The sequence below is a fragment of the Leishmania mexicana genome, chromosome 18, assembly GCF_000234665.1.
Source record: "Leishmania mexicana MHOM/GT/2001/U1103 complete genome, chromosome 18".
NCBI lineage: Eukaryota > Euglenozoa > Kinetoplastea > Trypanosomatida > Trypanosomatidae > Leishmania > Leishmania mexicana.
Genome location: NC_018322.1, coordinates 160338 through 181137, shown reverse-complemented (window position 1 = coordinate 181137; position 20800 = coordinate 160338). Strand labels below are relative to the sequence as shown.

General features: G+C 58.3%; 6 protein-coding genes across 6 annotated transcripts; all 6 read left to right on the top strand.

Moving 5' to 3' along the window:
- Positions 1–1058: 1058 nt before the first annotated feature.
- Positions 1059–2447, top strand: LMXM_18_0450 (putative serine carboxypeptidase (CBP1); the record flags this gene model as incomplete). The annotated part of the gene is made up of 1 exon (XM_003874010.1): positions 1059–2447. One exon carries the CDS (start codon positions 1059–1061, stop codon positions 2445–2447), a length of 1389 nt encoding a protein of 462 aa, XP_003874059.1.
- A 2109-nt stretch (positions 2448–4556) lies between these two features.
- On the top strand, positions 4557–5738 carry LMXM_18_0440 (putative phosphatidic acid phosphatase; the record flags this gene model as incomplete). The annotated part of the gene is made up of 1 exon (XM_003874009.1): positions 4557–5738. One exon carries the CDS (start codon positions 4557–4559, stop codon positions 5736–5738), a length of 1182 nt encoding a protein of 393 aa, XP_003874058.1.
- Positions 5739–7035: 1297 nt separating this feature from the next.
- On the top strand, positions 7036–7860 carry LMXM_18_0430 (hypothetical protein, unknown function; the record flags this gene model as incomplete). Its single annotated transcript, XM_003874008.1, has 1 exon — positions 7036–7860. One exon carries the CDS (start codon positions 7036–7038, stop codon positions 7858–7860), a length of 825 nt encoding a protein of 274 aa, XP_003874057.1.
- A 3361-nt stretch (positions 7861–11221) lies between these two features.
- Positions 11222–11635, top strand: LMXM_18_0420 (conserved hypothetical protein; the record flags this gene model as incomplete). Its single annotated transcript, XM_003874007.1, has 1 exon — positions 11222–11635. The coding sequence occupies one exon, from the start codon at positions 11222–11224 to the stop codon at positions 11633–11635; it is 414 nt and encodes a 137-aa protein (XP_003874056.1).
- Positions 11636–13106: 1471 nt separating this feature from the next.
- LMXM_18_0410 (conserved hypothetical protein) lies at positions 13107–13709 on the top strand (the record flags this gene model as incomplete). The annotated part of the gene is made up of 1 exon (XM_003874006.1): positions 13107–13709. One exon carries the CDS (start codon positions 13107–13109, stop codon positions 13707–13709), a length of 603 nt encoding a protein of 200 aa, XP_003874055.1.
- Positions 13710–16481: 2772 nt separating this feature from the next.
- Positions 16482–18170, top strand: LMXM_18_0400 (conserved hypothetical protein; the record flags this gene model as incomplete). The annotated part of the gene is made up of 1 exon (XM_003874005.1): positions 16482–18170. The coding sequence occupies one exon, from the start codon at positions 16482–16484 to the stop codon at positions 18168–18170; it is 1689 nt and encodes a 562-aa protein (XP_003874054.1).
- Between the last annotated feature and the right edge of the window lie 2630 nt (positions 18171–20800).

Below are 20800 nucleotides of genomic sequence, written 5' to 3'. Positions count from 1 at the left end.
GTGCGTGTGTGTGTGCGCGTTTGCCTGTGTGTGTGCTACCGCGAATACGGCCAGATGATAAAGGCGTGCTACGGCCGCCACTCATGCCTACCTTTGCTGCTGCCGCCCCGAGCCTTCCCCCTCTCCACCATCCACATGACGACCCTTCCTTCACCGCGTACACATACCTCACCAAAAAAACGGCAGCGTTTTCTTGCGTTTTGTATTATGCAAACATAGAGGGTGGGAAGGGGGTCGGAAGTGTATAGTGCAGTGCCTGCCATACAGCAGTGAAACGGGCGCTGCCCAGTGGCCTGGGCTTTTACGTCATCCGCCTAATGTTGGAAACCCCTCTTCGTTGGCTCTCGTCTTCATGGCCGCCCGCAACAACGTTCCTTCGCACGTTGCGCGCCACATGACAGCAGCCCCTCAAGAGTTGAATGTTGGTAGAAGAGGCAGCGGATGCGGGTCGAAAGATGCCAGGGCGTCGTCGCGGGATCGTTGAAGACCCGTGGTCCGGCTTTTCGCGAAGCATCTCTGTACAGATGTGTCGCGTTGCTCAGTCTCCTCGCTCGTCCTATCCCTCTCCCCCTTTTGGCAGTGGCAAGTGAGGCGAGCGCAGTCCTCCCTCCTTATGGGAAGGACCTTTCCCCCTCTTGCATGAGGCGTGAAACAACCCAGTGTCAAGTCGGCACTTGTTGGGCATGCATGCCCGCGCAAACGCCTGCTGCCACCTCTTCTACGCTCCTATCCCCCCCCCCTGCTGCGCGTCGCCATCTCCTGCAACCGTCATTGTTCAAGTGCTTGCAGACGCGTACGCGCCTCTTTCTCACGCAACCCCCCGAGACACCAGGACACACACTCGACGTCGTTCAGAGAGACGAGGCGAACCCCCCCTTCCCCCCTTTCCCCCTTCCCCCGCAACATCGCGTCCCCTTTGTTTCCTCTTGCATTCTTCGTTTGTATGTGGGCCAGCGACACGCGGCCGGATTAGGATTTGGTCGCATTGCTCATCCCCCCACCCACCCACCCACCCTTCGTCCTTCCTTTGTTGTTCTCGCTTTGCCTCACAGCATATCATGGCGTCTTCTCTATCGACCACAGCGCTGCTAGTGGCGCTCCTCGTCGCGATGGTGCCATTGGCGTGCGTGCCCACCGTGCACGCGAGTACGCCACATCACGGATACGCGGGCTGCGACCCATCGGTGGTGCAGTCGAGCGGCTATATCGACATTCCCGGCGTCAACAACACGCTGAAGCATTACTTCTACTGGCTGTTCGGCCCGCGTAAGTGGTCGAACGATGGCCGAGAGCCGCCGGTGATTATGTGGATGACGGGCGGCCCCGGGTGCAGCTCCACCATGGCCTTGCTCACGGAGCTTGGCCCCTGTATGATGAATGAGACGTCTGGTGAGCTCTACTACAACACTTACGGGTGGAACGACGAGGCCTACCTGCTGTTCGTGGACCAGCCGACCGGTGTGGGCTACTCGTATGGCGATAAGTTCAACTATGTGCACAATCAAAGCGAGGTTGCGGAGGACATGTATAACTTTCTGCAGCTGTTTGCGCGGCGCTTCACGTCGCCGTCGATTATCGGCACGAACGACTTCTACATCATTGGTGAGAGCTATGCTGGGCACTATGTTCCTGCAGTGAGCTACCGTATCGTGATGGGCAACGAGCGCGGTGACGGCCTGCACATCAATCTTAAGGGCATCGCCGTCGGCAACGGCATCACGGACCCGTACACGCAGCTCCCCTTCAACGCCGAAACCGCTTACTACTGGTGCAAGGAGAAGCTGGGGTTTCCCTGCGTTACGGAGAAGGCATACGAGGAGATGATCTCGCTGCTGCCAGCTTGTTTGGAGAAGACGAAGAAGTGCAACGAGGGGCCCGACGACTCGGACGTGTCGTGCAGCGTGTCCACCGCGCTCTGGGCCCAGTACGTGGATTACTACTATGCAACCGGCCGCAACAGCTATGATATCCGCAAGCAGTGTATCGGCGACTTGTGCTACCCGATGCAGAATACTATCGACTTTTACCATAAGCCAAGCGTCCGAGCATCGCTGGGCGTTAGCGCTGAGGCGCAGTGGTCGACGTGTAACAGTGAAGTCAGCGTGCTCTTCGAGAGGGACTACATGCGCAACTTTAACTTTACCTTCCCACTCATGTTGGATCTGGGCATTCGTGTGTTGATCTACGCCGGTGATATGGACTTCATATGTAACTGGCTGGGCAACGAGGCGTGGGTCAAGGCACTGCAGTGGTTTGGTACGGACGGCTTCAATTCTGCGCCAAATGTGGAGTTCGCTGTCAGCGGTCGCTGGGCTGGTCTGGAGCGCAGTTACGGAGGCCTCAGCTTTGTGCGCATCTACGATGCTGGCCACATGGTGCCGATGGATCAGCCGGAGGTGGCGTTGTTCATGGTTCGCCGCTTCCTGCACGGCCAGAATTTGGCGTAGGGCGTAATCGTAGTGTGAGCTAGAGCGCTGCGTTCGTTTGTGTGTGTGTGCGAGGAGGCGAGTTCAGCCCAGGGGAATGGGAAGCTGTACGTTGCGTTGCGTCGTGCCCACCAGTGGTGCCGGGCAAACGACATGCCGAATGGGACTGCTCCCCATGCTCAGATGTGTGTGTTTGTGTGCATGATTTCTATATCGATCAGTATTTCTTGCTTTGCTTTCTATGCGGTCTGCGAGATGCGGTGAGATACCCCTCGGCGTGCAAGTGCTTCACCAGCAGAAGCACACGATGGAGAAGAGGCGAGCGCCAGCGTGGCACAGACACACGCACCCACACAAGCGCAGAGGGTGACGACTAGCAAGGAAGGGCAAGGGAAGGCACACACGTTGCGACACACGCCATCTTTCCTCCGCACCTCACTCTACTCTGCGTAAGTTTACTCGGCGCTGGCGCTCTGGCGGATCTTCTCACCCATTTGTGTCTTGCGTGGGTCTGAGGAGCCCAGTTTGCAGCGTCGCGAGAGCGTTTGGCCGATGTTTTTCTTGTCCCGCCTCCTTCGACGCTGAATAGGTGTTGTGTGCGCCGCGGCAAGGCACCGCAATCGCACCTTGCAGGCTGCCTGCGTGCCTGCGTGCGGAAGGAAAGACCGAGCGGGAAAAAGAGCTATCCTAGCTGAGACCATGATGTCATGATGCCGCCCTCTCCAGTCTTTTCTCGTCTACCTTCCACGCCTTCTGTGTCTTAGACCTGTATACGTCAATGCGTGCGCGCGTGTATATATATATACATACAAGGATGCCTGGGTGTAGGTGTATATCTGATGCTCCCTCACGGGAGCGAAATACAACATAAACATCGTCACACACACACACACTGTCGCCCACCTCTGTGCTTTCCTGTTTGCCTTTTACGTGCACCTCTCTCTCTCTTCTCTTGCACCCACCGCATCATTGGGGCTGTCGCGCAATACAGGCTCATCATCCGCGCAACGGACTGGAGCTGCACGCGTAACGCTTCGCTTCTTCTTCCGCCCTCCCCTCGACTGCATACGGCGTAGGGAGCGGTTTCACGCTGTGGTCGCCGCTAAGTCTTTCTTATCTCCTCCGACAAGCAATACCATTGCGATGTCGTAGAGACAGAAAGCGGCAGACAGGCGCCATTCAGCATCGACGTAGCCTGTCGTGCAGCATACCAGAACTCTTCATCCACCTCCCCTCCTCCACATCGATCCCCCGGCTCCGCACCTTCTAGACTCTCCGACTGCCCGCATGTATGCGGGAGTGTAAGCGCTAGAGACAGAGTCGTACACCAGGCGAAGATGCATGATGCGGAGCAGAAACGACACCTTACACAAGCACAAAGCGATGCCTGGCCCTGCATGCGGACGCAGTTGGCTTAGTCGAGGAAGTCGACTTAGGCAACATCGCAAGTGAAACGCGTTCATGGGGTGTGTGTACCCTTGTGCCAAGGAGAAGCATAAAAAAAGAGCGCCTATCTCTCACGGCGCGTTCACCATGGCGTACTTTGCACTTTCCAGGGGTGGCCGGTGCCGTATTCGTTTTCCTTTCTTGGTGCTGTCACAAACGATGGCGGATGATTGACTGACGAGAGGAAGCGCGCTGGGGGGGGGTCTCAAGTGTGTTGCTCACGGCAGTTTCGTGGCTAGAGCACCACGGCGACGCCCACCACCCCCTTTACCGTCGCAGAAACGCCGCCGCTACCTACGCCGACGGCGTTAATGTGAACTGGTCGCTGTTGACCCTCATCTACCTCCTCCTCCTCCTCACTGTTTTTTTTTTAACTTCAACTCGATTCGGGAAATGTCTCACGCCCGTAGCGCTCTCGTCGTTCTCTACCCTCCCGACTCCCACCAACCGCCGCCGTAGCATTCCTTTATTGCTCAACCGAACACGTTTTTCTTTTTTTTTTTTCGGTTGCCCGCACACGTCCACCCACCCATCCATACATAGGCAATCACCTGCGCACATTTTTTTTTTTTCTGCCCGGTCCCTGCCTGACTGCTCTCCGCTCTGCCATCCATATTTCTGCTGCCTCTTTTTACCCTCCTCCTCCTCCCCCTCCTCCTCTCCTGAGCACAAGGTGGTGCGACTATGGGCTCGTGCACCGCTGGCGCCTTGTGGGGCTTCATCATCTCCTTCCGACTGCATGACTATCTCCTGTGCCTCATCTGCGGTTTCTTCGCGCTTGGCATAAGCATGGTGCGCCCTAGCTGCCGGCCATTTTCATGGACCGATCCAAGTATCAGCTTTCCATACACGGATTCCGAGACCTTCCCATCATGGACGCTGCTCCTCATCTCCATCTTGCCAGTCGTCGTCTACGTCGTGGGTGAGGCAGTGCGCCATGTCTGCCTGGGATACCGGTACGACGCAATGATGGCCCGCGATCCGTGTAATGAGAACAAATGGCTTATGATGGAAGATCAGCTTGATGGTGGTGGTGCAGCACAAAATGCTGGTGAGGGGCCCAGTCGCTGCGACGCCGCGTCACCCCTGACGTTCCCTTCACCGTTGATGGATTCTGCACTCTCGGGGGACAGACAAGGAGAAATCGACGTTTTGGTGATCAGGACGCTGTCGTCTGCAAATATCGAGGCGCGGGAGGCGCAGGTAGGCTCATCGACGGTGAACGCTGCATCAAGTCGTGAGCCGGTGTCACCGGGGGCTTCCTTCAACACCCACGATGGGCACACTGACAACCGTGGGCCCGCAGCAGCCAGCTCCCCCGGCAAGCAGAGGGCGCGCACACACACGCTTGCACATCGGTGGCAGCGTTTTCTCTTCCACGCACACATTTGGTTTCTGACACAGGCTTTCTCACTTGCCTTCGGCTCGGTTTTAATGACCACGATAAAGGTCTCCGCCGGTCGACTGCGCCCCGACTTCCTTGCCCGCCTGCGCAAAGAGGGCTTCACTCCCCAGAGCACCGGCGTTGACTGGTGCGCAGTGCCCAAAGATGGCCGCGTCTCTTTTCCATCGGGACACAGCAGCATCGCCTTTTCCGCCATCGTTCCGTTTTGTTTTTACGTGCTGCACTTGCTGCAGGCGTTCCGCCGCAGTGGCGTTTCGCTTTGGCGCATCTTTATGGGTCTTGCTCCGCTTATTCTCCCCATCACAGTGGCCGTCTCACGGACTCTCGATAACCGTCACTACTTCGACGACATTGCCGTCGGCAGCGCGATTGGCATCGTCAGCGCAGTGATCGCTGTCAGTGCTACAATGGTGGCGGATGACTGCACAGGACACCTGGTGCCTCGTCTTGCGTACCATTAGGATACCAACGCACGTGCACGCACTCGTCGGCAGCGGGGACCAGACCGATGATGCCGTCAACCAGGCTCTTGTGCTTTTATATTCACTATTCTTATTTTTCTACGAGTGCGTGCAGGCGTGCCTGCGTGCGCAATACACCAGTGAAATAGAGCCGGCGAACCATCGCAGTGATGCGAGTCTGCCCTGTGGGGGCGCACCGTTAGACGGCCACGGGGTCCACCCAGGCGTCTTTTTCGTTCCTTTGCGATGAAGCTGCGCCATGCTCAGTCAAGCTTCACTGCCGCGTCCCCGATGGGCTGCAGAGAGAGCGAGAGCGTGTACCTGTGTGTGTGTCTAGAGAGGCACCCTCACCCTCCTCATCGTTGCCTCTTCATGAGAAGCAGAGTGGCGAAATGGCGTAGGGTGTGAGGCTCACGTGTGCATTGCACTGCATGAGCCCTGATGCTGCACTCACTGGTATTTGGCTTCTTCCCCACGCGCGCTTGCGCGCATCTCTACGTTTCTTCTTGTGTTCTGCGAGGCCCCTCTGCCCCCCTTCTCTCACACTTGAGCAGCTGCTGCACACACAACCAACCCTGTCCTGCGCCGCATTTCGGTCAAGCTTGGCGGTTATCTGTGAACCTTATATCAGTGTCTGACTCCTCTGGCGTGCTCTTCCGCACGCACGAGCGCACTTGGACGCTGCCTGCACACGCATCGAGCCAGACATGCGCGTGCCACACACTTTGCCTCCTTGTCTCCCCCTCACTCCTTGCGAGAAAGCGGTGACGCTTGCCATCAACAACTGAGTAGAGGCACTGAATTTCTCAAACCGAAGGCACCGATAGGCACAGCGACACCAGCCACAACCACTGCAACCATGATGACCCTCAAGCACCTCCGGCACCATTTCTACCTGTGGCGGGTACCCGACTACGTCGTGATCATCATCACCGCTGTTGTGGCCACTGTGGTAGGACAAAAGGTCCAACCCCACTGCCGCGACGTCGATTGGAGTGACCCCGCCATCGGTCACCCCTTCAAGAGAGGGGAGGTGTTCCCGACGTATTCCGTGGTGGTCGCCTCCGTCTTTGTTGTGGCGGCCTACTTCGCAGGTGAGCTGTGCACACGCTGGCGCCGCCCCGCTGGGAAGCTCAACATGTGGCTCCATGTCAATGGCTGGGTGCTGATGCAGACGTGGAGCATCGTGCTGACCTCCGCGTTGGTGAACCTCTTGAAGCTGTCCGCTGGCCGCCTGCGTCCCGACTTCCTTTCCCGGCTCGCGAGCGAGGGGATTACAGAGGCCCGCTGGGAGACGATGACGCACGACGCGCGATGCCGCACCGCGCGCGAGGGCCGCCTCTCCTTTCCCTCTGGTCACAGCAGCACGGCCTTCGCGGGGTACGTTCCACCGTGTCTGTATCTCTTGGGTCTCTTCCGTACTCTCAAGGGGGGCCGACTTTGGCTTGTCACGCTCTTGCTGCTTCCGTTGATCTTGCCCATCACCGTCGCCGTCTCCCGCACGACCGACTACCGCCACCACTTTGACGACATCCTCGCCGGCTCCATCTGTGGCTCGGTCCTCGGCGTGCTGTCGGTGGTGCTCAACTTCCGGCCATCGACGCGCGGCGAGTGGACGCTTTCCGATCACCCGGACGACAGCGTGGAGACTCCGGCTGTGCCGCTGTGCCCGCTCATGGACGGCGGCGAGGCGGTGAACGATGGCGAATTGATGGCGGCAGACTGCGAGCCGCCTACACCCCCTTTGCCCGCACACTCTTCTTTCTCTCGTGATCGGCGCGGGCTGAAGAGCATTGCGGCGCCATCGCTGCGAAACAAGCATGTCTCCAGCATTAGTGCTTCATCGAACGACGAGGTGCACTCTTGCCGCATCCTCGCACCTGGCGGTCGGTCGCTTGAGGTGAATGTGCCACAACGGACGAGCGCGCACAGTCTGGTCGGCGAACAGGAACTCGGAATCAGCCGCGAGAGTCCCTCCACCGCTGCCGCCAACGAGTTGTCTGGGCTGAACAATCGCCCCAGTGCCTTGCAGCGCCGCGAATCGGTGGGAGAAAACTCCGTCGTGGTGCTCGTGTCTCCCAAGGGCATGGACTATGGCGAAAGGCTCGAGCAGAAGCAGTAGGCGTCGCTCAGCGCTTTCTGCCGGTGTCGACGTGAAGGGCACATGCATAGCTCCTGTGAGAAAGAAATGATACACACACCCAAGCACTCGCCAACAGAAACCGCCGATCTTGCGCGCACTCAAGACTGTTTTCGCGCGTTCTCTGTACCCCGCCCTCCTCCGCCTCCCGCCAAAGCTGTGCCGACGTCTTCATGCTCACCGGGCGGGAAAGCTATCCCCTTTCCTATCTCCCATCTTTTCCACGTGCGCCCCGTTTGGTTTCTCCCCCTCTCTCCATTGATGTTTCTCCCCCCTCGCTGCATCCTCTCGATGTGTTGCTCCCTTCCGCCACCACCCTCCGCCCGTCTTCGACGACATATGTGCTGTCTGAGCGTGTTTCTTCACGGGCTCAGCTCTTCGTGCTCCCAAACGCTCTGCACGTCCGTATGCCATGTCCGTGACTGCCTCTGAAGATATGTTGTGTTAGTCTACGTTGAGCTCTCGAAGCGAAAACGGACGACACGAAAAGCAGCAGGAGGAAGTGTCACCGTTCAGCACGACGGGACGGCCGGCATGCTTTCCTGGCAATGTACTTGTGCACGTGCGTTGCGTGTTGTGTGGCTGGGCCGGGGAGAGGATGGGGGAGGCGCTCTGCCCAACCGCCGAGATCACCCCTCCCCTCCCTCCCCTGGCGTGACCAAAGTCTGCGCTCACTACGGGCACCTCTGCTTTCCCTTTGCTTTCTTTTTTTTTGGGTGGGGGGGGGGATGGGGGCTCCTTGCTCCGCGGCGTTGTTTGCTTTGTTTGTTTCGCAAGCTCGTTGCCCATCCCCTTGTCTCTCGGCCTCCCTCCATCCACCCTTCACCTGTGTGTGTGTGTGCGTATTGCCCTGTTTTGGATCTCGCTCGCGTCGACCTATTCCTTCTCCGTCCACGGGGAAGGGTGGCAAGAGGAACCGACACCCCATTGCTCCTGTGATGCTGCCCTCGCCTGTGGTTAAGTGGCTCTCCCTCTCTCTCTGACTCCTCCCTACTCTGTGATGGTCGTTATCATCATGTCTCTTGCTGATATCTGCTCATGTGAACCATGTCTGTCGATGTGCTATAGGCCTATGTAGCTGTGTAGGCCTGCCTCTCGGAGCACCGATGTCGTGTGTATACATGCTGCCACTCATGCCCTCTCCTTCAGTTTCGTTTTCGTTTCCACGCTCCACGTCGGTCTCCGCCCACCATGCTTTTGTTCCCGTGTCTCCTCTCGTGCGCATACATGCACGTGAGCATGAGCGTGTGTGTGTGTGACTTCGTCTGTGCGACGTTGACGCCTGTGTGCTGATGCTTCGTCCGCGCTTTCCCTTTTTCTTACATAAATTGGTTTGGCTTGCTTTCATAAAACCGCGCTGGAAACACCAACAGCAGCACACGTGCTGCACGTGCATGCGCGGAGAAGGACTTTTACATGCGGCATTACACGGCGGAAGAACACAGCACGGAAACTCCTCCCCTCACACACAAAAAAACGAAAAGAAGGGCACCAACTCCCTTCGGACATTCTAGGGCTTCGCTCGGTGTCTCCGTCATCGTGGTCGCCAATGGATCACCACTGAGATTTCGCTTCCCTGCGTCCCATGCGTGAGCTGCCCACCCTGCTCCTCTCTGCCCTGTCTCGTCGGCGGCGTTTGGCAGTCAGCTGCATAGTCCGCTGTGCTCTCGGCTTGCTGGTTCCCTACCGCAAGCCCCCGGACCGTTGACAAACCTTCTGGACGTGCGGGAGGGAAGAGCTCCTGAACACCGAGAATGACCACCAGGGCTTCTTGAGCCACTCCAACCTTCGCTTACTCCCCTTAACTCCTTCTGCCTCTCGCTTCCACTGCCCATTCGTGCCACAACACGACACAAGTGCTCCCTGGGCCCTCGCACTTCTCTATCCACAAGTTGCGTGCTGCTCTGCAAAAAAAGGTCGTATCAACGAGGCGCATACCGGCGGCGGTCCTTCTACACCGAGATGGTGAGACGTGGTGAGGTGTGCACTGCCCCCACCATCTGCTTTTCGCTGTCGCCTTCTACACGGTCGGCTTCTCTCTCTCGATGTGTGCGCGCGTGTGCGTGTGCTTGCCATGTGTAATGCCTGGATGGTCCCGCTGAGCTCATGGCGGGGGTGATTGTTGTGGGTGCAGCGCGTTCGCGTGCTCCCTATGCTGCGGTGTGTGGTGGTGGTGCCAGTGTGTCGTGAGTTGTCTGCGTGCGCGTGCTTATGTACCGACCCGACGAGAGGAGCAGCAGCTGTGCGGCCTGCCCCCGCCGCTGCTGCCGCTGTGGCTGCGTGGAGCGCTATGATGAAAAGCCTTTCCTTAACGACGAGCGGACCGACACGCACCCATGCGGACAGTTCGAATGTGTACAAATGTTGAGCCTCCCGCTTCCCGCACCCGTGTCGTCGTCGCCACCGCACCGTGCGCCTGCATGCGTGCACGTGTGTGGATGCGAGCATGTCTGGATGCGGCTGTCACGGCCTCAGGCTGGACTGAGGACAGAAGGAGCCGCGCTGATGCGCGGACGTGGTAGAGGGATTGGGTACGCTGCTACGAGATTTAGCCTTGTGTGGGAGTACACTCTCGGGCTTCCGTTGAGTTGCCGTCCTACGTGCTGCAGCGTTCGTGACGGTCGTCGTCTTATCGACCCTGCACAAAAAAAAAACAGAGTCTTCCTCTGATGACGCGGGGCACACATCTCTGCGCGTGGCATCTCAAAGCCCCAGCGACCCCGCACTGTCTCTGTGTGTGGTGGAAAGCCGATGCACCCCCCCTCCCCCCGCTCTATCCCTGCCTATGCCGAACCACTCCTGGTAGTGACAGGGTCAAGTACCTTCAACATAGGGGGAGGGCGGGGGCAGTCAGTGCGATGTATCGCTGCTGGTGTCGGCGGTGAGGTCGTGGACGTCGTTGCGTCTCGGCAACCCCCTGCGACAGGGAGCACGCTTGTGCCAACCATTCGATAGGTAAACTGCCAGCTCCACTCGAGCGCGTTGCCGCCTTCTCCTCCGCGTTTTGCTTTGTTTCATGCATGCTTCGCTTTTTTCTCTCCAACGTGCACTCGCGTGAACGGGGACCCCTCGCGCACAACCACATGTGCATCGACAGCTCACCTTAGCTTCTCGCTCTGTTTCTCTTTCCAGGAGTCTTGCTTGCGCGAGAAATCGCCAGCATCGAAGACCGATTTGTGCGGCGCAGATCACGCAGCAGCTGTCAGTGGTGGCTCCCTCTGGTTGCTTCTTCGGCAGAGCGCTAACTCTACACGGTGTCCCCCCCTCCTCTCTCAACCGCCGTGGATAGGTGGGAGTACTCTCAGAAAAAGGGGTGTGAGAGCGAGCAGCGAAGCTGTCGTCGATGCAGATGCAGCGCTTGATGTATGCGCGTGTGTGCCATAGGGCCTCCGTGAACAGCTCGGCGTTGTTGTCGTCATCTCCCGTCGCGTCAGTGTCGGCGCTCTTCATGATAGCGCGCCACTTTGTCCAGGGTGGGCCGCCGGTGCCCAAGAAAGATATGGACAAGAAGCTCAAGCGCTACCTGATCAGCCCCCACACAGAGGAGATGGAGGCCAAGTACCAAAGCCGCCAACGCGAGTTGCACGAGTACTTTTCGACGCATGAGCCAAACTGCCCGGAACCGCTGCCGGAAAACAGCTTCGTCAAGGGACAGTTTGGTATGCGGAGGCGTTACTACGTTGACCACCGTGGAAAGATCGACCCGCGCGCGCTTGGAAACGCCGTGGACGAAGGCACGAATGCCATGCGCAAGTGAGCCGCGTGCCAGCTGCGTTGCTGTTCGCACTCTGGACCTTCTTTCCGCTGCTTTTATACATACCTGTGTGTGCGTGTGTCTTTTTCTGTTTTTGGTCGTCCCAGTGTACTCGGCAGCATCTCTCTCTCTGCTGTTGAGGCGCCCGCCGCTGTATTCTCGTAGGCGTGGCGTTGCTCTCGCACATGCGCAGCTTCGGAAAACACTCCCGCTCCTGCGAAGAGGAGAGGCTGAAGCTCTTGCCCTTCCCCTCCTCCATGGGATAAGCCGTGTCTCGCCTGCACAGCAGCAGCAGCGCGTGCTCTACGCAGTCGTTCGTGGCAGAGATGCGAGGGGTGGCCAATGCGGCTATGAGTCTCTTCTCTTTCCCGACTCCACATCAATGGAGGGACTATTCTGGCGCTTGCTTCGAAATGACCTATGCTGAGGTGAGCCGGTGGCCAGGCTCTGCCCTTTCGTACGTCCCTTCTTCGCCACACGGCTTTGGCCACGTGCGGAACGGGCTCGCGTGCGCTGTGTGGGGCTCACCATCACCGTCTCCGCTTTCTTCTCCTTCACCTCTTCCACCCCCCTCTCTCTCTGTGCGTGTGTGTGTGCGGACTCCGTTGGCCGTGTGCGTGCTTCCTTGAGCACATGCGCTGCGTCACGCACAAGAAAGCATAACCGGTACAGCCGTGCTGCACGAATCGTTTTTCCTGCTTGAGTGGGTATTTCTGCACACCAAAGGACACGCAAAGCGGTGGGCGGTGACCGGGGACGGGACAGCTCGCATTAGTGCGACGCGGTTTGCCTTCTCGCTTCCACCACGTGTTGCGAGGGCGTGCGCGCTTTATCTAGTTCCGCGGGGCGCGTCTACATCTTCTCTGACGGTCTCCTCCTCTTGCCCCTTGTCTCTCTTTTTTTTTAGTAGTAGCAGTAGCTTCACCTAGACTTCCCACTCTCTCCCTGTAGTTGTAGTTATAGCTGTGCCCCTCCGCTGCCTTCCTGCGCCTCCACGCGACATCCTCGCGCCTCCCTTGCTTCGCCCTTTTTTCTGTCGTCCCTGCTTGTGCACCCGGTCGCAGGCGCAGTTGCCGCTGTGCGCAGAGGTCACCCCTCCCCCCTCCCCCCACACACACCCACACACACTTGGGTGGGTGTACGTACGTGCATACGGGCCCTTCTTCTTTGACTTCTTGCTGGTTTCACGGCTCTTCTCGTTTTCTTTTTTCGTCTTGCGCGTGTCTGTTGTCCACTGCCTGCTGCAGAGCAGAGCGAAGCCAAAGGCGTAGGCGGCACCTCTCTCCCTTTTGTTTCACGCTCTCGTAGTCATTCGATCTCCCGCGTGTGCGTGTGTGGCGGAGTCGGTGGCATTTTGTTGCGCCCATCCCTTTTTCTTTCCCTGCATCGGTCCGCTCTCCCTCTCTCCCTGCATCGCCAGCCTTTGATACGCCGTGGCACCGATACCGTCCAGCATTCAACGAAAGAAGCGAAAATGCTACGTCGCTGCCTTCTCCTGCGTAGCGGCCATGGTGACCTGTTCCCCACGAGCAAGGCAGCTGCCCACCTCACCCCGGATTGGGTCATGAGCCGCAAGGTCCCGCAAGCCCCTGGCAAGGGGCGTTGCTACGCTGACTTTACGACGCCTGAGCACCATAGCAAGTTTCAGATGATCGTCCCCGAAACACATGAGGTGAAAGTGATCTCCACCCATAACCCATCCTCTGCGGAAGTGCACCACTGCGCGACGAAGCGGCCCTCCGCCGCCTCTGTGGCAGCCACCATAGCCGGCGTGAAGAGCGCACTCGACACGCATCACCCCAAGACGAACGACACTCCAATGGCGCGTGCGAACATCGCGGCGAAGCTTGCCGCTGAGCAGCGCGCCAAGACGCGTGACTTCATGGCGCACAAGCGCGGCTTGATGAAGCGTGACCACAAGTACATCCCGACCGTGGACTACCCTTCTTCGCAGTTTTACATCGAGGATCGGGTAAACAAGCTGCGCAAGATCGAGAACAGCAACCCGAACGGGTACGTGCAGGAGCGCATGCCGTGGGAGACACCGCCACCCTCGCCGGCGCCGCCACAAAAGTAAGGGGAAGCGGGTAGCCGACGCCGCAGAGCTTGGGCTGGTAGTGGGTGGTGGTGGGGGTCGGGATGTGAGAGGCGGCAGGAGGAAGCCCCACAGATGAAAAAAAGGAAAATAGTGAGCTCTTCCCCTTCGCATTCTCCCTTGCGTGATCGGGGTGTGTCTGTAGGCTTCAGATGTGGAGCAGTGAGGGCGCTGTGGTGACTCTTCGTGTCTCTCTCTCTTGCTGAGTGTGCGTGCACGTGCGTCTTTGGCGTGTTTACTTTTTCTTTGCTCCGATTTGTCTCGGTTGCTTTTCTTGTGCTCAGCCCCCTCGGCGCGGATGCGCAAGCCGCCTGCTGTATGGGGGACTGCCGATCAAGTAAGTGCGCGTTACCGCTAAGCAGCACTCATGTCCGCGGGACCGAACAGATGCTCTAGCGATTTCGCTAGCGCGAGCCTCACAGAGATACAGATGAAGGCGAGAGTGCTCACGAGCGATGCTCGAGCACGACCTTATAAACGGCAGTGACAAGGATCACACGGGCCACCGTTGTAATGCTGCTTCGTGAATGTCTCCCTTTGTGTCTACGGCTGCCTCGCACCACACCCGTGGGTGGGTGGGGGCCTGTGACGGGCTAGAGAAGTGTCGAGCCAAGCTGATCTCACCGTCGCATGGCGGCGGATGGACACTTTGGGCGCGAAAATGCTTTCCTCTGTGCATCTCCCCTCCCGTGCGGAGAAGTTGCGCTGCTGTTTTCGCGCTGACTGACCTTCTCCTCCCCCTCCTCCCTTTTCCCTGCTTGTATCTTCCTGTGTGCCTTTCTCACTTGACCGTTTCCGGGTCTTCGACCTTCGACTTGGTGGGAGGTCCTTCGAAAGCCGGGGTAGAGGAACACGCACTGGAAGCGCAGCGCTTCAACGAAGTGCCGTTATTCAGTTGGAAACACGGACTATCAATACAACTGGCATCTGTCTGCAGTAACCCTTCCCTCCACCGCATACAAACACACACACACTTGCCAATAGAAAGGCTTCTTCTCCGTCGCTCTCACAGTGTCGATCTCTCGATCTCTTTCTCTCCGGACATCGCCTCTTTGTATTGGCACGACAGAGGACCGCGGGAAGAGAGGAGCGAATTCCGTGGTCTGTGTGCGTCTTCGCGGTCTTTGCATCCGCGGAGTCGTTCTAGGTTGTCGGGGCCTTTTTTTTCATCTCCGGGTAGGGGGAAGGGGCGTTTATTATATATATATATAATCGTACTGTCGTTCGGATCTCAGGAGGCGTATGCTCTACTTAACCCTGCTACTTCCACACCACCACCACCACTCCTGACTCTATCCATTGGGTGTGGCCTGTTTTCTCACCTTTCATATATACATGTAAAGTTATTTGGCACACTTGCGCGCGTTTGGCTGGTGTGTCTCCTCGCTCTTTCTGCACGTTCTGCGCGGGCCATCCGTGATGCGTTGCGCTTCCGCACTTGTCTTTACCCTTCTCGCGCCTCCTCCTCCACCTGCGCATTTGACTGCGAGCTTTCGTTTTCAGTAGGGTTATTTTCCTTGCTGTGTGTGTGTGCGTGTGTGCCCCCTCCCTTCCTCTCGCCTTCTCATCTTCCTGTGGCTCTCGCGCACTTCTCTTTTCTTGAGGTTAACGAGTTTCTGCTCGACTTGAGGGGGACCTGTCTGTCTGTCCCTCCCCCTCTGTGCGTTGCTCGTGCGTGTTCATGTGTGCGCGTTACTATTTCTTCGTTCTCGCTATGCTTTCCGACTTGTTTTGTACTCTTGGTTTCCTTCTCTCTCTTTTGACGTTGTCCTTGTAATAGGAGCGCGGAGGGAAAGGGTGACAGGGCGGCGAAACAGCAGCAGCAGCAGCAGCAGCTTTTTCGCGTTGCGCGTTTTCTTGTGTGCGTGCGTGTGTGTGTGTGTGCTTCTTCTCGTGCTTGTGCCCGCATTCGCTCGCGTGTCGGTGAGTGGTTTGCTTAGCGGTCAGGCAGCATTGCCTGGCTCCGTCTTCCTCTCTTCCTCTCCTTTCGGCTCCTCCTCCCCACCCTCTCTCCAGTGTCGATTTCCCTATGCGTTGCTGCGTGCCAGGATCATCTGCTCACTCACTCACTCACTCACTCTGCCGTCGTTCGGCTTCTGTTTGGCACCTCCATTCATCTTGTCCGGCTCTCTCTCTCGCCCCCTCTCTCCTATGTGTGTCTCGCTTGATACGTGACGCTAATTGTTTTCGTTCGTCTGTTTGCCTCCTCGTGCCCCCTCCCTCCCCCCTTCCTCACCTCTTCCTCACCTCTTCCTCTCTTCCTCACCCTCTCTACCATCTGATTATTATTATTATTTGTCTCAGCTGTGCGTGAGCCGGTGTCTGAGTTTCTCTCTCTGTGTGTGTGTATATCTGTGTGCTCGATCGAGGTGCGCATCTGCGCCGCGCTTATACCCAGTCTCGGCGACGTCGACGAGGTGGTGGTGGGGGAGGCGCTCCCTTTTTTTCTTTGCTTTTCTGTGTGTTTCTGCCTCTTCTTCACACAAAGGCCCCCCTCCCTCTCCCTCCCCGGCCCCACGTTGTTGGGGATACGATCAAGCTTGCGCTCACACACAGCCGTCGAACCAGGCTAGCGGTGACGCCGACACCGCACGCTACCATCTCTCATCGCACCAGTATCTACCAAGTTTTCTGTTTGGCCCTAGGAAAGGGTTCACCGAAAAGACGATCCGTGCACCGGTCGCACACGTGACACGCTCCCTTCCACCCCATCGCATAACAGAGAGAGTGTGTGCCCTTGGTTAGCCGCGAAGAATGGTGCTCATCATCCACATATTCTCGATGACGATGGTCAGCCTCATCGTGCTCGTGGTGCAGAACAGCCTGCTCGTTGTTATGACCCGCTTATCACGCAAGAGGGTTGATGCGGCGCACAACTACCACACCTCCACCTTAGTCATGAACCAGGAGATTGCCAAGATGGTCATGTGCCTCGTCCTCTACGGACTAGACGACGTGTATAGGCAGTACCGGCATGACACCGCCTTGAGCGACCGCGCCAACAACGCTGTGCATAAGATGCCGGGGCTTGAGATCGATGTGCTGCTACTCAGGGACGACAGCGTCAACGACGTAGAGCGCAAGGCCTGTCAGGCAGGGAGTAAGGAGACCCAGCTGCTTGTGGATGAAGAGTCGTCGGAGGTGCACATCCCTCCCTCCTCAGCATCGCCTCCGCTAGCTATGGCGGTCGGCAACGCCTCTGGGGAGGGCGGCCACAACGTGGCGGACGGGTTCGGTGCGGATCACGACGCACCGGGTGTGCCACAAGTGACGAGCCCACAGTGCAGTAGAACGACTCTCGGCATCACAGCACTGCCTCCCAGGCAGCTGCGACGATCGCCTTATTTGACGTCCTTGGCTCGACCGAGCAACGCGTCGGCCTGCGCTAACGCGCGAGCTGCTGAGCATGGGGAATGGGGCTGCAGCGTCGATGCCCCCGAGACGGTGCGCAAGCACCGTTTCTTCTTTACGTACAGGCGGGTGAAGACCCTCTGCTTCCTCTACTCCTCCATGCTGTCCGCCTCTGTCTACAAGCGCGACACGCTGAAGCTGTTTGTGCCAGCCTTCCTGTTTAACATCCAGAACTTCTTGATCTTCATAGGGCTGTCGAACCTCGACGCCGTCTCCTTCCAAATCTGGTCGCAGACAAAGCTACTATTCACTGCCATATTTTCTGTCTGGCTGTTGGGCCGCAAACTTTCCCCGATGCAGTGGCTGTCGCTTGCCGCGCTCACTGCTGGGGTGCTTGGTGCGCAGCTCGGGGCACCGAGGGCTAGCACAGAAGTGCTCCCTACCGCTGCCCCACACTTGCTGCAAGGCAAGACTAGGGCCCCTAGCCTCGGCAGGGCTGGTGGGCTGCGCGCTGGCGACGACAACGAGCCCCAGGGGAACGCGCTGACCGGGATTGCAGCGTGTGTGCTGTCTGGCCTGTCGTCCAGCTACGCCAGCGTGTACTTTGAGAAGGTTATCAAGACGACCAACCCTACCTTGTCCATACGCAACATCCAGCTCTCGCTCTTCGGCATCCCGATTGCGTTTATTTCCATGCTGATCCTCGATGTCTTCCCGAGCTGGTACGCGAGTGTGCAGTGCGGGCAGCGCGTGCACTGGAGCATTTTCTCCGCTCCGGCTGCGGAGACGCGGGTGCTTAGCAAAGCCCCGACCTACTGCCCCGTGCGGCCATTTTTCTTTTGGCAGTGCTACGATCACTTTCTAACGTGGGCTCTCGTCTTCATTCACGCGTTTGGCGGTCTGCTGGTCGCCATGGTGGTAAAGTACGCCGACAACATTTTGAAGGGGTTTGCCACCGGCGTCGCCGTGATCGTTAGCGGGATGATGTGCTCTGTCATCGACGGGTATGAGCCCAGCTTGGCCTTTGTGTTCGGCGCAGTGCTCGTGATTGGCTCGAGTATCGTCTTTCACAGGTTCGAGCCGAAGCGGTGAGGCGCTGAGGCTGGATGTGAAGTGCAGACAGGGTAAGGGCGCGAGGCAGACTAGACGGAGGAGCGAGGGCGGATCACACGCTTGCGTTTTCTCAAGTACATGTGTGCGTGTGTGTGTGTGTCCTCACCCAGCTTCTCTTTTCTCGTCTCACCCTCGCTTTCATCTGAAACCACGCGTGTGTCCTTCTCAGCCCTCCCCCTCCGCTCTTCATATTCGCCTCAGTTAATGATTCGTCATCCATTGCGTACGCTGTGCGCGCCCTCGGCACTCCTCCGGCGCGCACGCATGCGGATGGCGTGTATTTTTAGTGGCTCTCCTGTTTTGCGTTCGCGGTAGGCGAGGATAAGAGGTGGGGCAACACGTACTGCATGTTTGGACGGCTTCCGACGCAGACCGTGCTACCGGAGTGGTGGTGGTCGTGTTGGTGGCTGTGGTAGACGGGCTGCATAAAACAAAGAAGAAAAGGGAACCACTCCACCCTCTCCCCCCACCATACACATACACACACACAAGGACAACGGGGGGAGGGAGGGAGGGAGGGGAGAGGGGGAGGGTGTAGGCGGTGGATACTGGCGCGGTGCTTCGACCCGCCTCTCTTTACTGGTCGCCTCTCCATTGCTCGCCTCAGCACTTGTCATGCCTTTTTTTTCTGTCTCCGTTGAGCTTTTTTTTCCCGATGTCCCTTCGTTTTGCCCTTCTCACACCCTCGTTCCTCACCCCGCTTGCGTTGGGGTGATTGACTTTCCTTTTCACTGCCGCCGCCGCCGCCGCCATCGCCTCCTCCTCCTCACGCTCACGGAAACCATTCCTTTTCTGCATGGCAGCGCCCCCCCCCCCCCGTTCTCCACTTGGTTGTCTTTTCTCTCTGCCACTGCGTTCTCTGTCTCTCGCTCGTTTTCGTGCCCTCATGATGCCGACCATCTCACAGTGATGTCAGAGCCTAGTCCCCTACTCTCTGTGTGGGGAGGCCAAGTACCTGCAGCAGTGGCCTTGAGTACGGCTGCGGGATCTTGGTATCGGCGGACATGTCTGGGCTGGTGCTGTGCGGGAGAGCCTTATGCTCGTGATCACGCTTGGACTGGCTCACGACGAATCGTGTCAGCGATTTTACAGCTATACGCCGCCGCTTGATGCTGCCGTGGCTGTGCTGTGTTGCAGTCTCGTTGAACGTAATCCTGGACCCAGCCTGCGCTATATGCCGCAGAGTTGGCGTGAGCTGAACAACGCCAGACGGTGTCCGTAGGCCCGGCTCCTTGACATAGCTCTAGTGCAACAGAGGTCGCGTGAACCCTTGGTGGTGTGCGTATGCGGACACACGTTGACATGTTTGTCGTTGCATGGCACGCTTTTTTCCAACCATACCCATTTGTTGCCATGCAGCGTATCCTCGACCCCGCTCGACACCCCTCTGATCCGTCACAGGCCCCTCACCCACCCCACCCACGGGTGTGGTGCGAGGCAGCCGTAGAAAAACACACGTGGTACACCAAATGCGCCGGCTCGGTCATCTGAGCACGGCCTGCGCCTCAATCTCCGCCCACCACCCCGCGGCGCGCAGGTCGCCTCACAGCCGCTTCCCTCACCAGCGGGCAGTGTCACCGCCGTGGGTGAGACGTACGCTCGAGTCACGTGGGCACGCTGCCCATCATGTGGACGGCACAGACCTGTTCACAGTCGCAGGTCGCCCCGCCGCACCGCCGTCCAGGGCACGACCGCCGACGTCAGCAGGGATGCGTCGCACTCGCCACCCCTCTACGTCGTAGGCACCTGGCCCTGTCACCACCAGAAGTGGTTCGGCATGTGGCATGGATATAGGAGGGCTGCGTTGGCTTCCCCCCAGACCCACCCACAGAGAAAGAGAGAGTGCAGGGGTCGCTGGGGCCCTGAGATGCCACGCGCCGAGGTGTGTGTCCCTCCCCTGTCGTGAGGGCTTTCGTGAACGCCGAGTACAAGCAAAGCCGTCAGAGCTGCTACTCGCCACTCCTCTTTTGTTTGCACACCATCTTCGTCCCCCGCCCCCTCTCTTGTTTATGTGGCGATGCCTCGGACACCGGTGCTCCAACTCGCCGACGTTGTCTTTTCACTCTCTGAAAATCGAACGCTGTGCGTCGCCTCTTCGCGCATCGCGCGTGCACTTAGGGCACTGGCGCGCGTCCGTGTTCGAGTGGTCTATCGCGCCCCTCTACAGACATCACTGCACATCAGGCACGTGCCCACCCATCGATTTACCCCTTTCTACATTCGTTCCTGTTCCTCTGTTCTCGTCGTTTCTCCGTCACTCCGCCCCCCTCTGCACGCGTGCATGTGCGCTTGCAGGCCTGAGAGAGGGCAGGCGACACACACCGAGGACCTAAACCCACCCATACACAGGAACCAGCTTAGAGGTTGTTGCTTCGTCTTTTCTTTGGCCACTTCTTAGATCTCTCTCACTGCCTTCTTCTGTTTTGCACATCTTTTTCTTCACGCGAGGCTTACCTGTCGTCGTTGTGGGCGTCCTGCAGCGTAAACCTCGGGCACCTCGCCACTCGTTACACCCACACATCCCCTCCTCTTCGCCTGCACACGCGAAGCGACGCGCTTGTGCGCACGTCCGTCTGACAGCTCCGCTCGAACGCCTAGCCTGCTGCGCC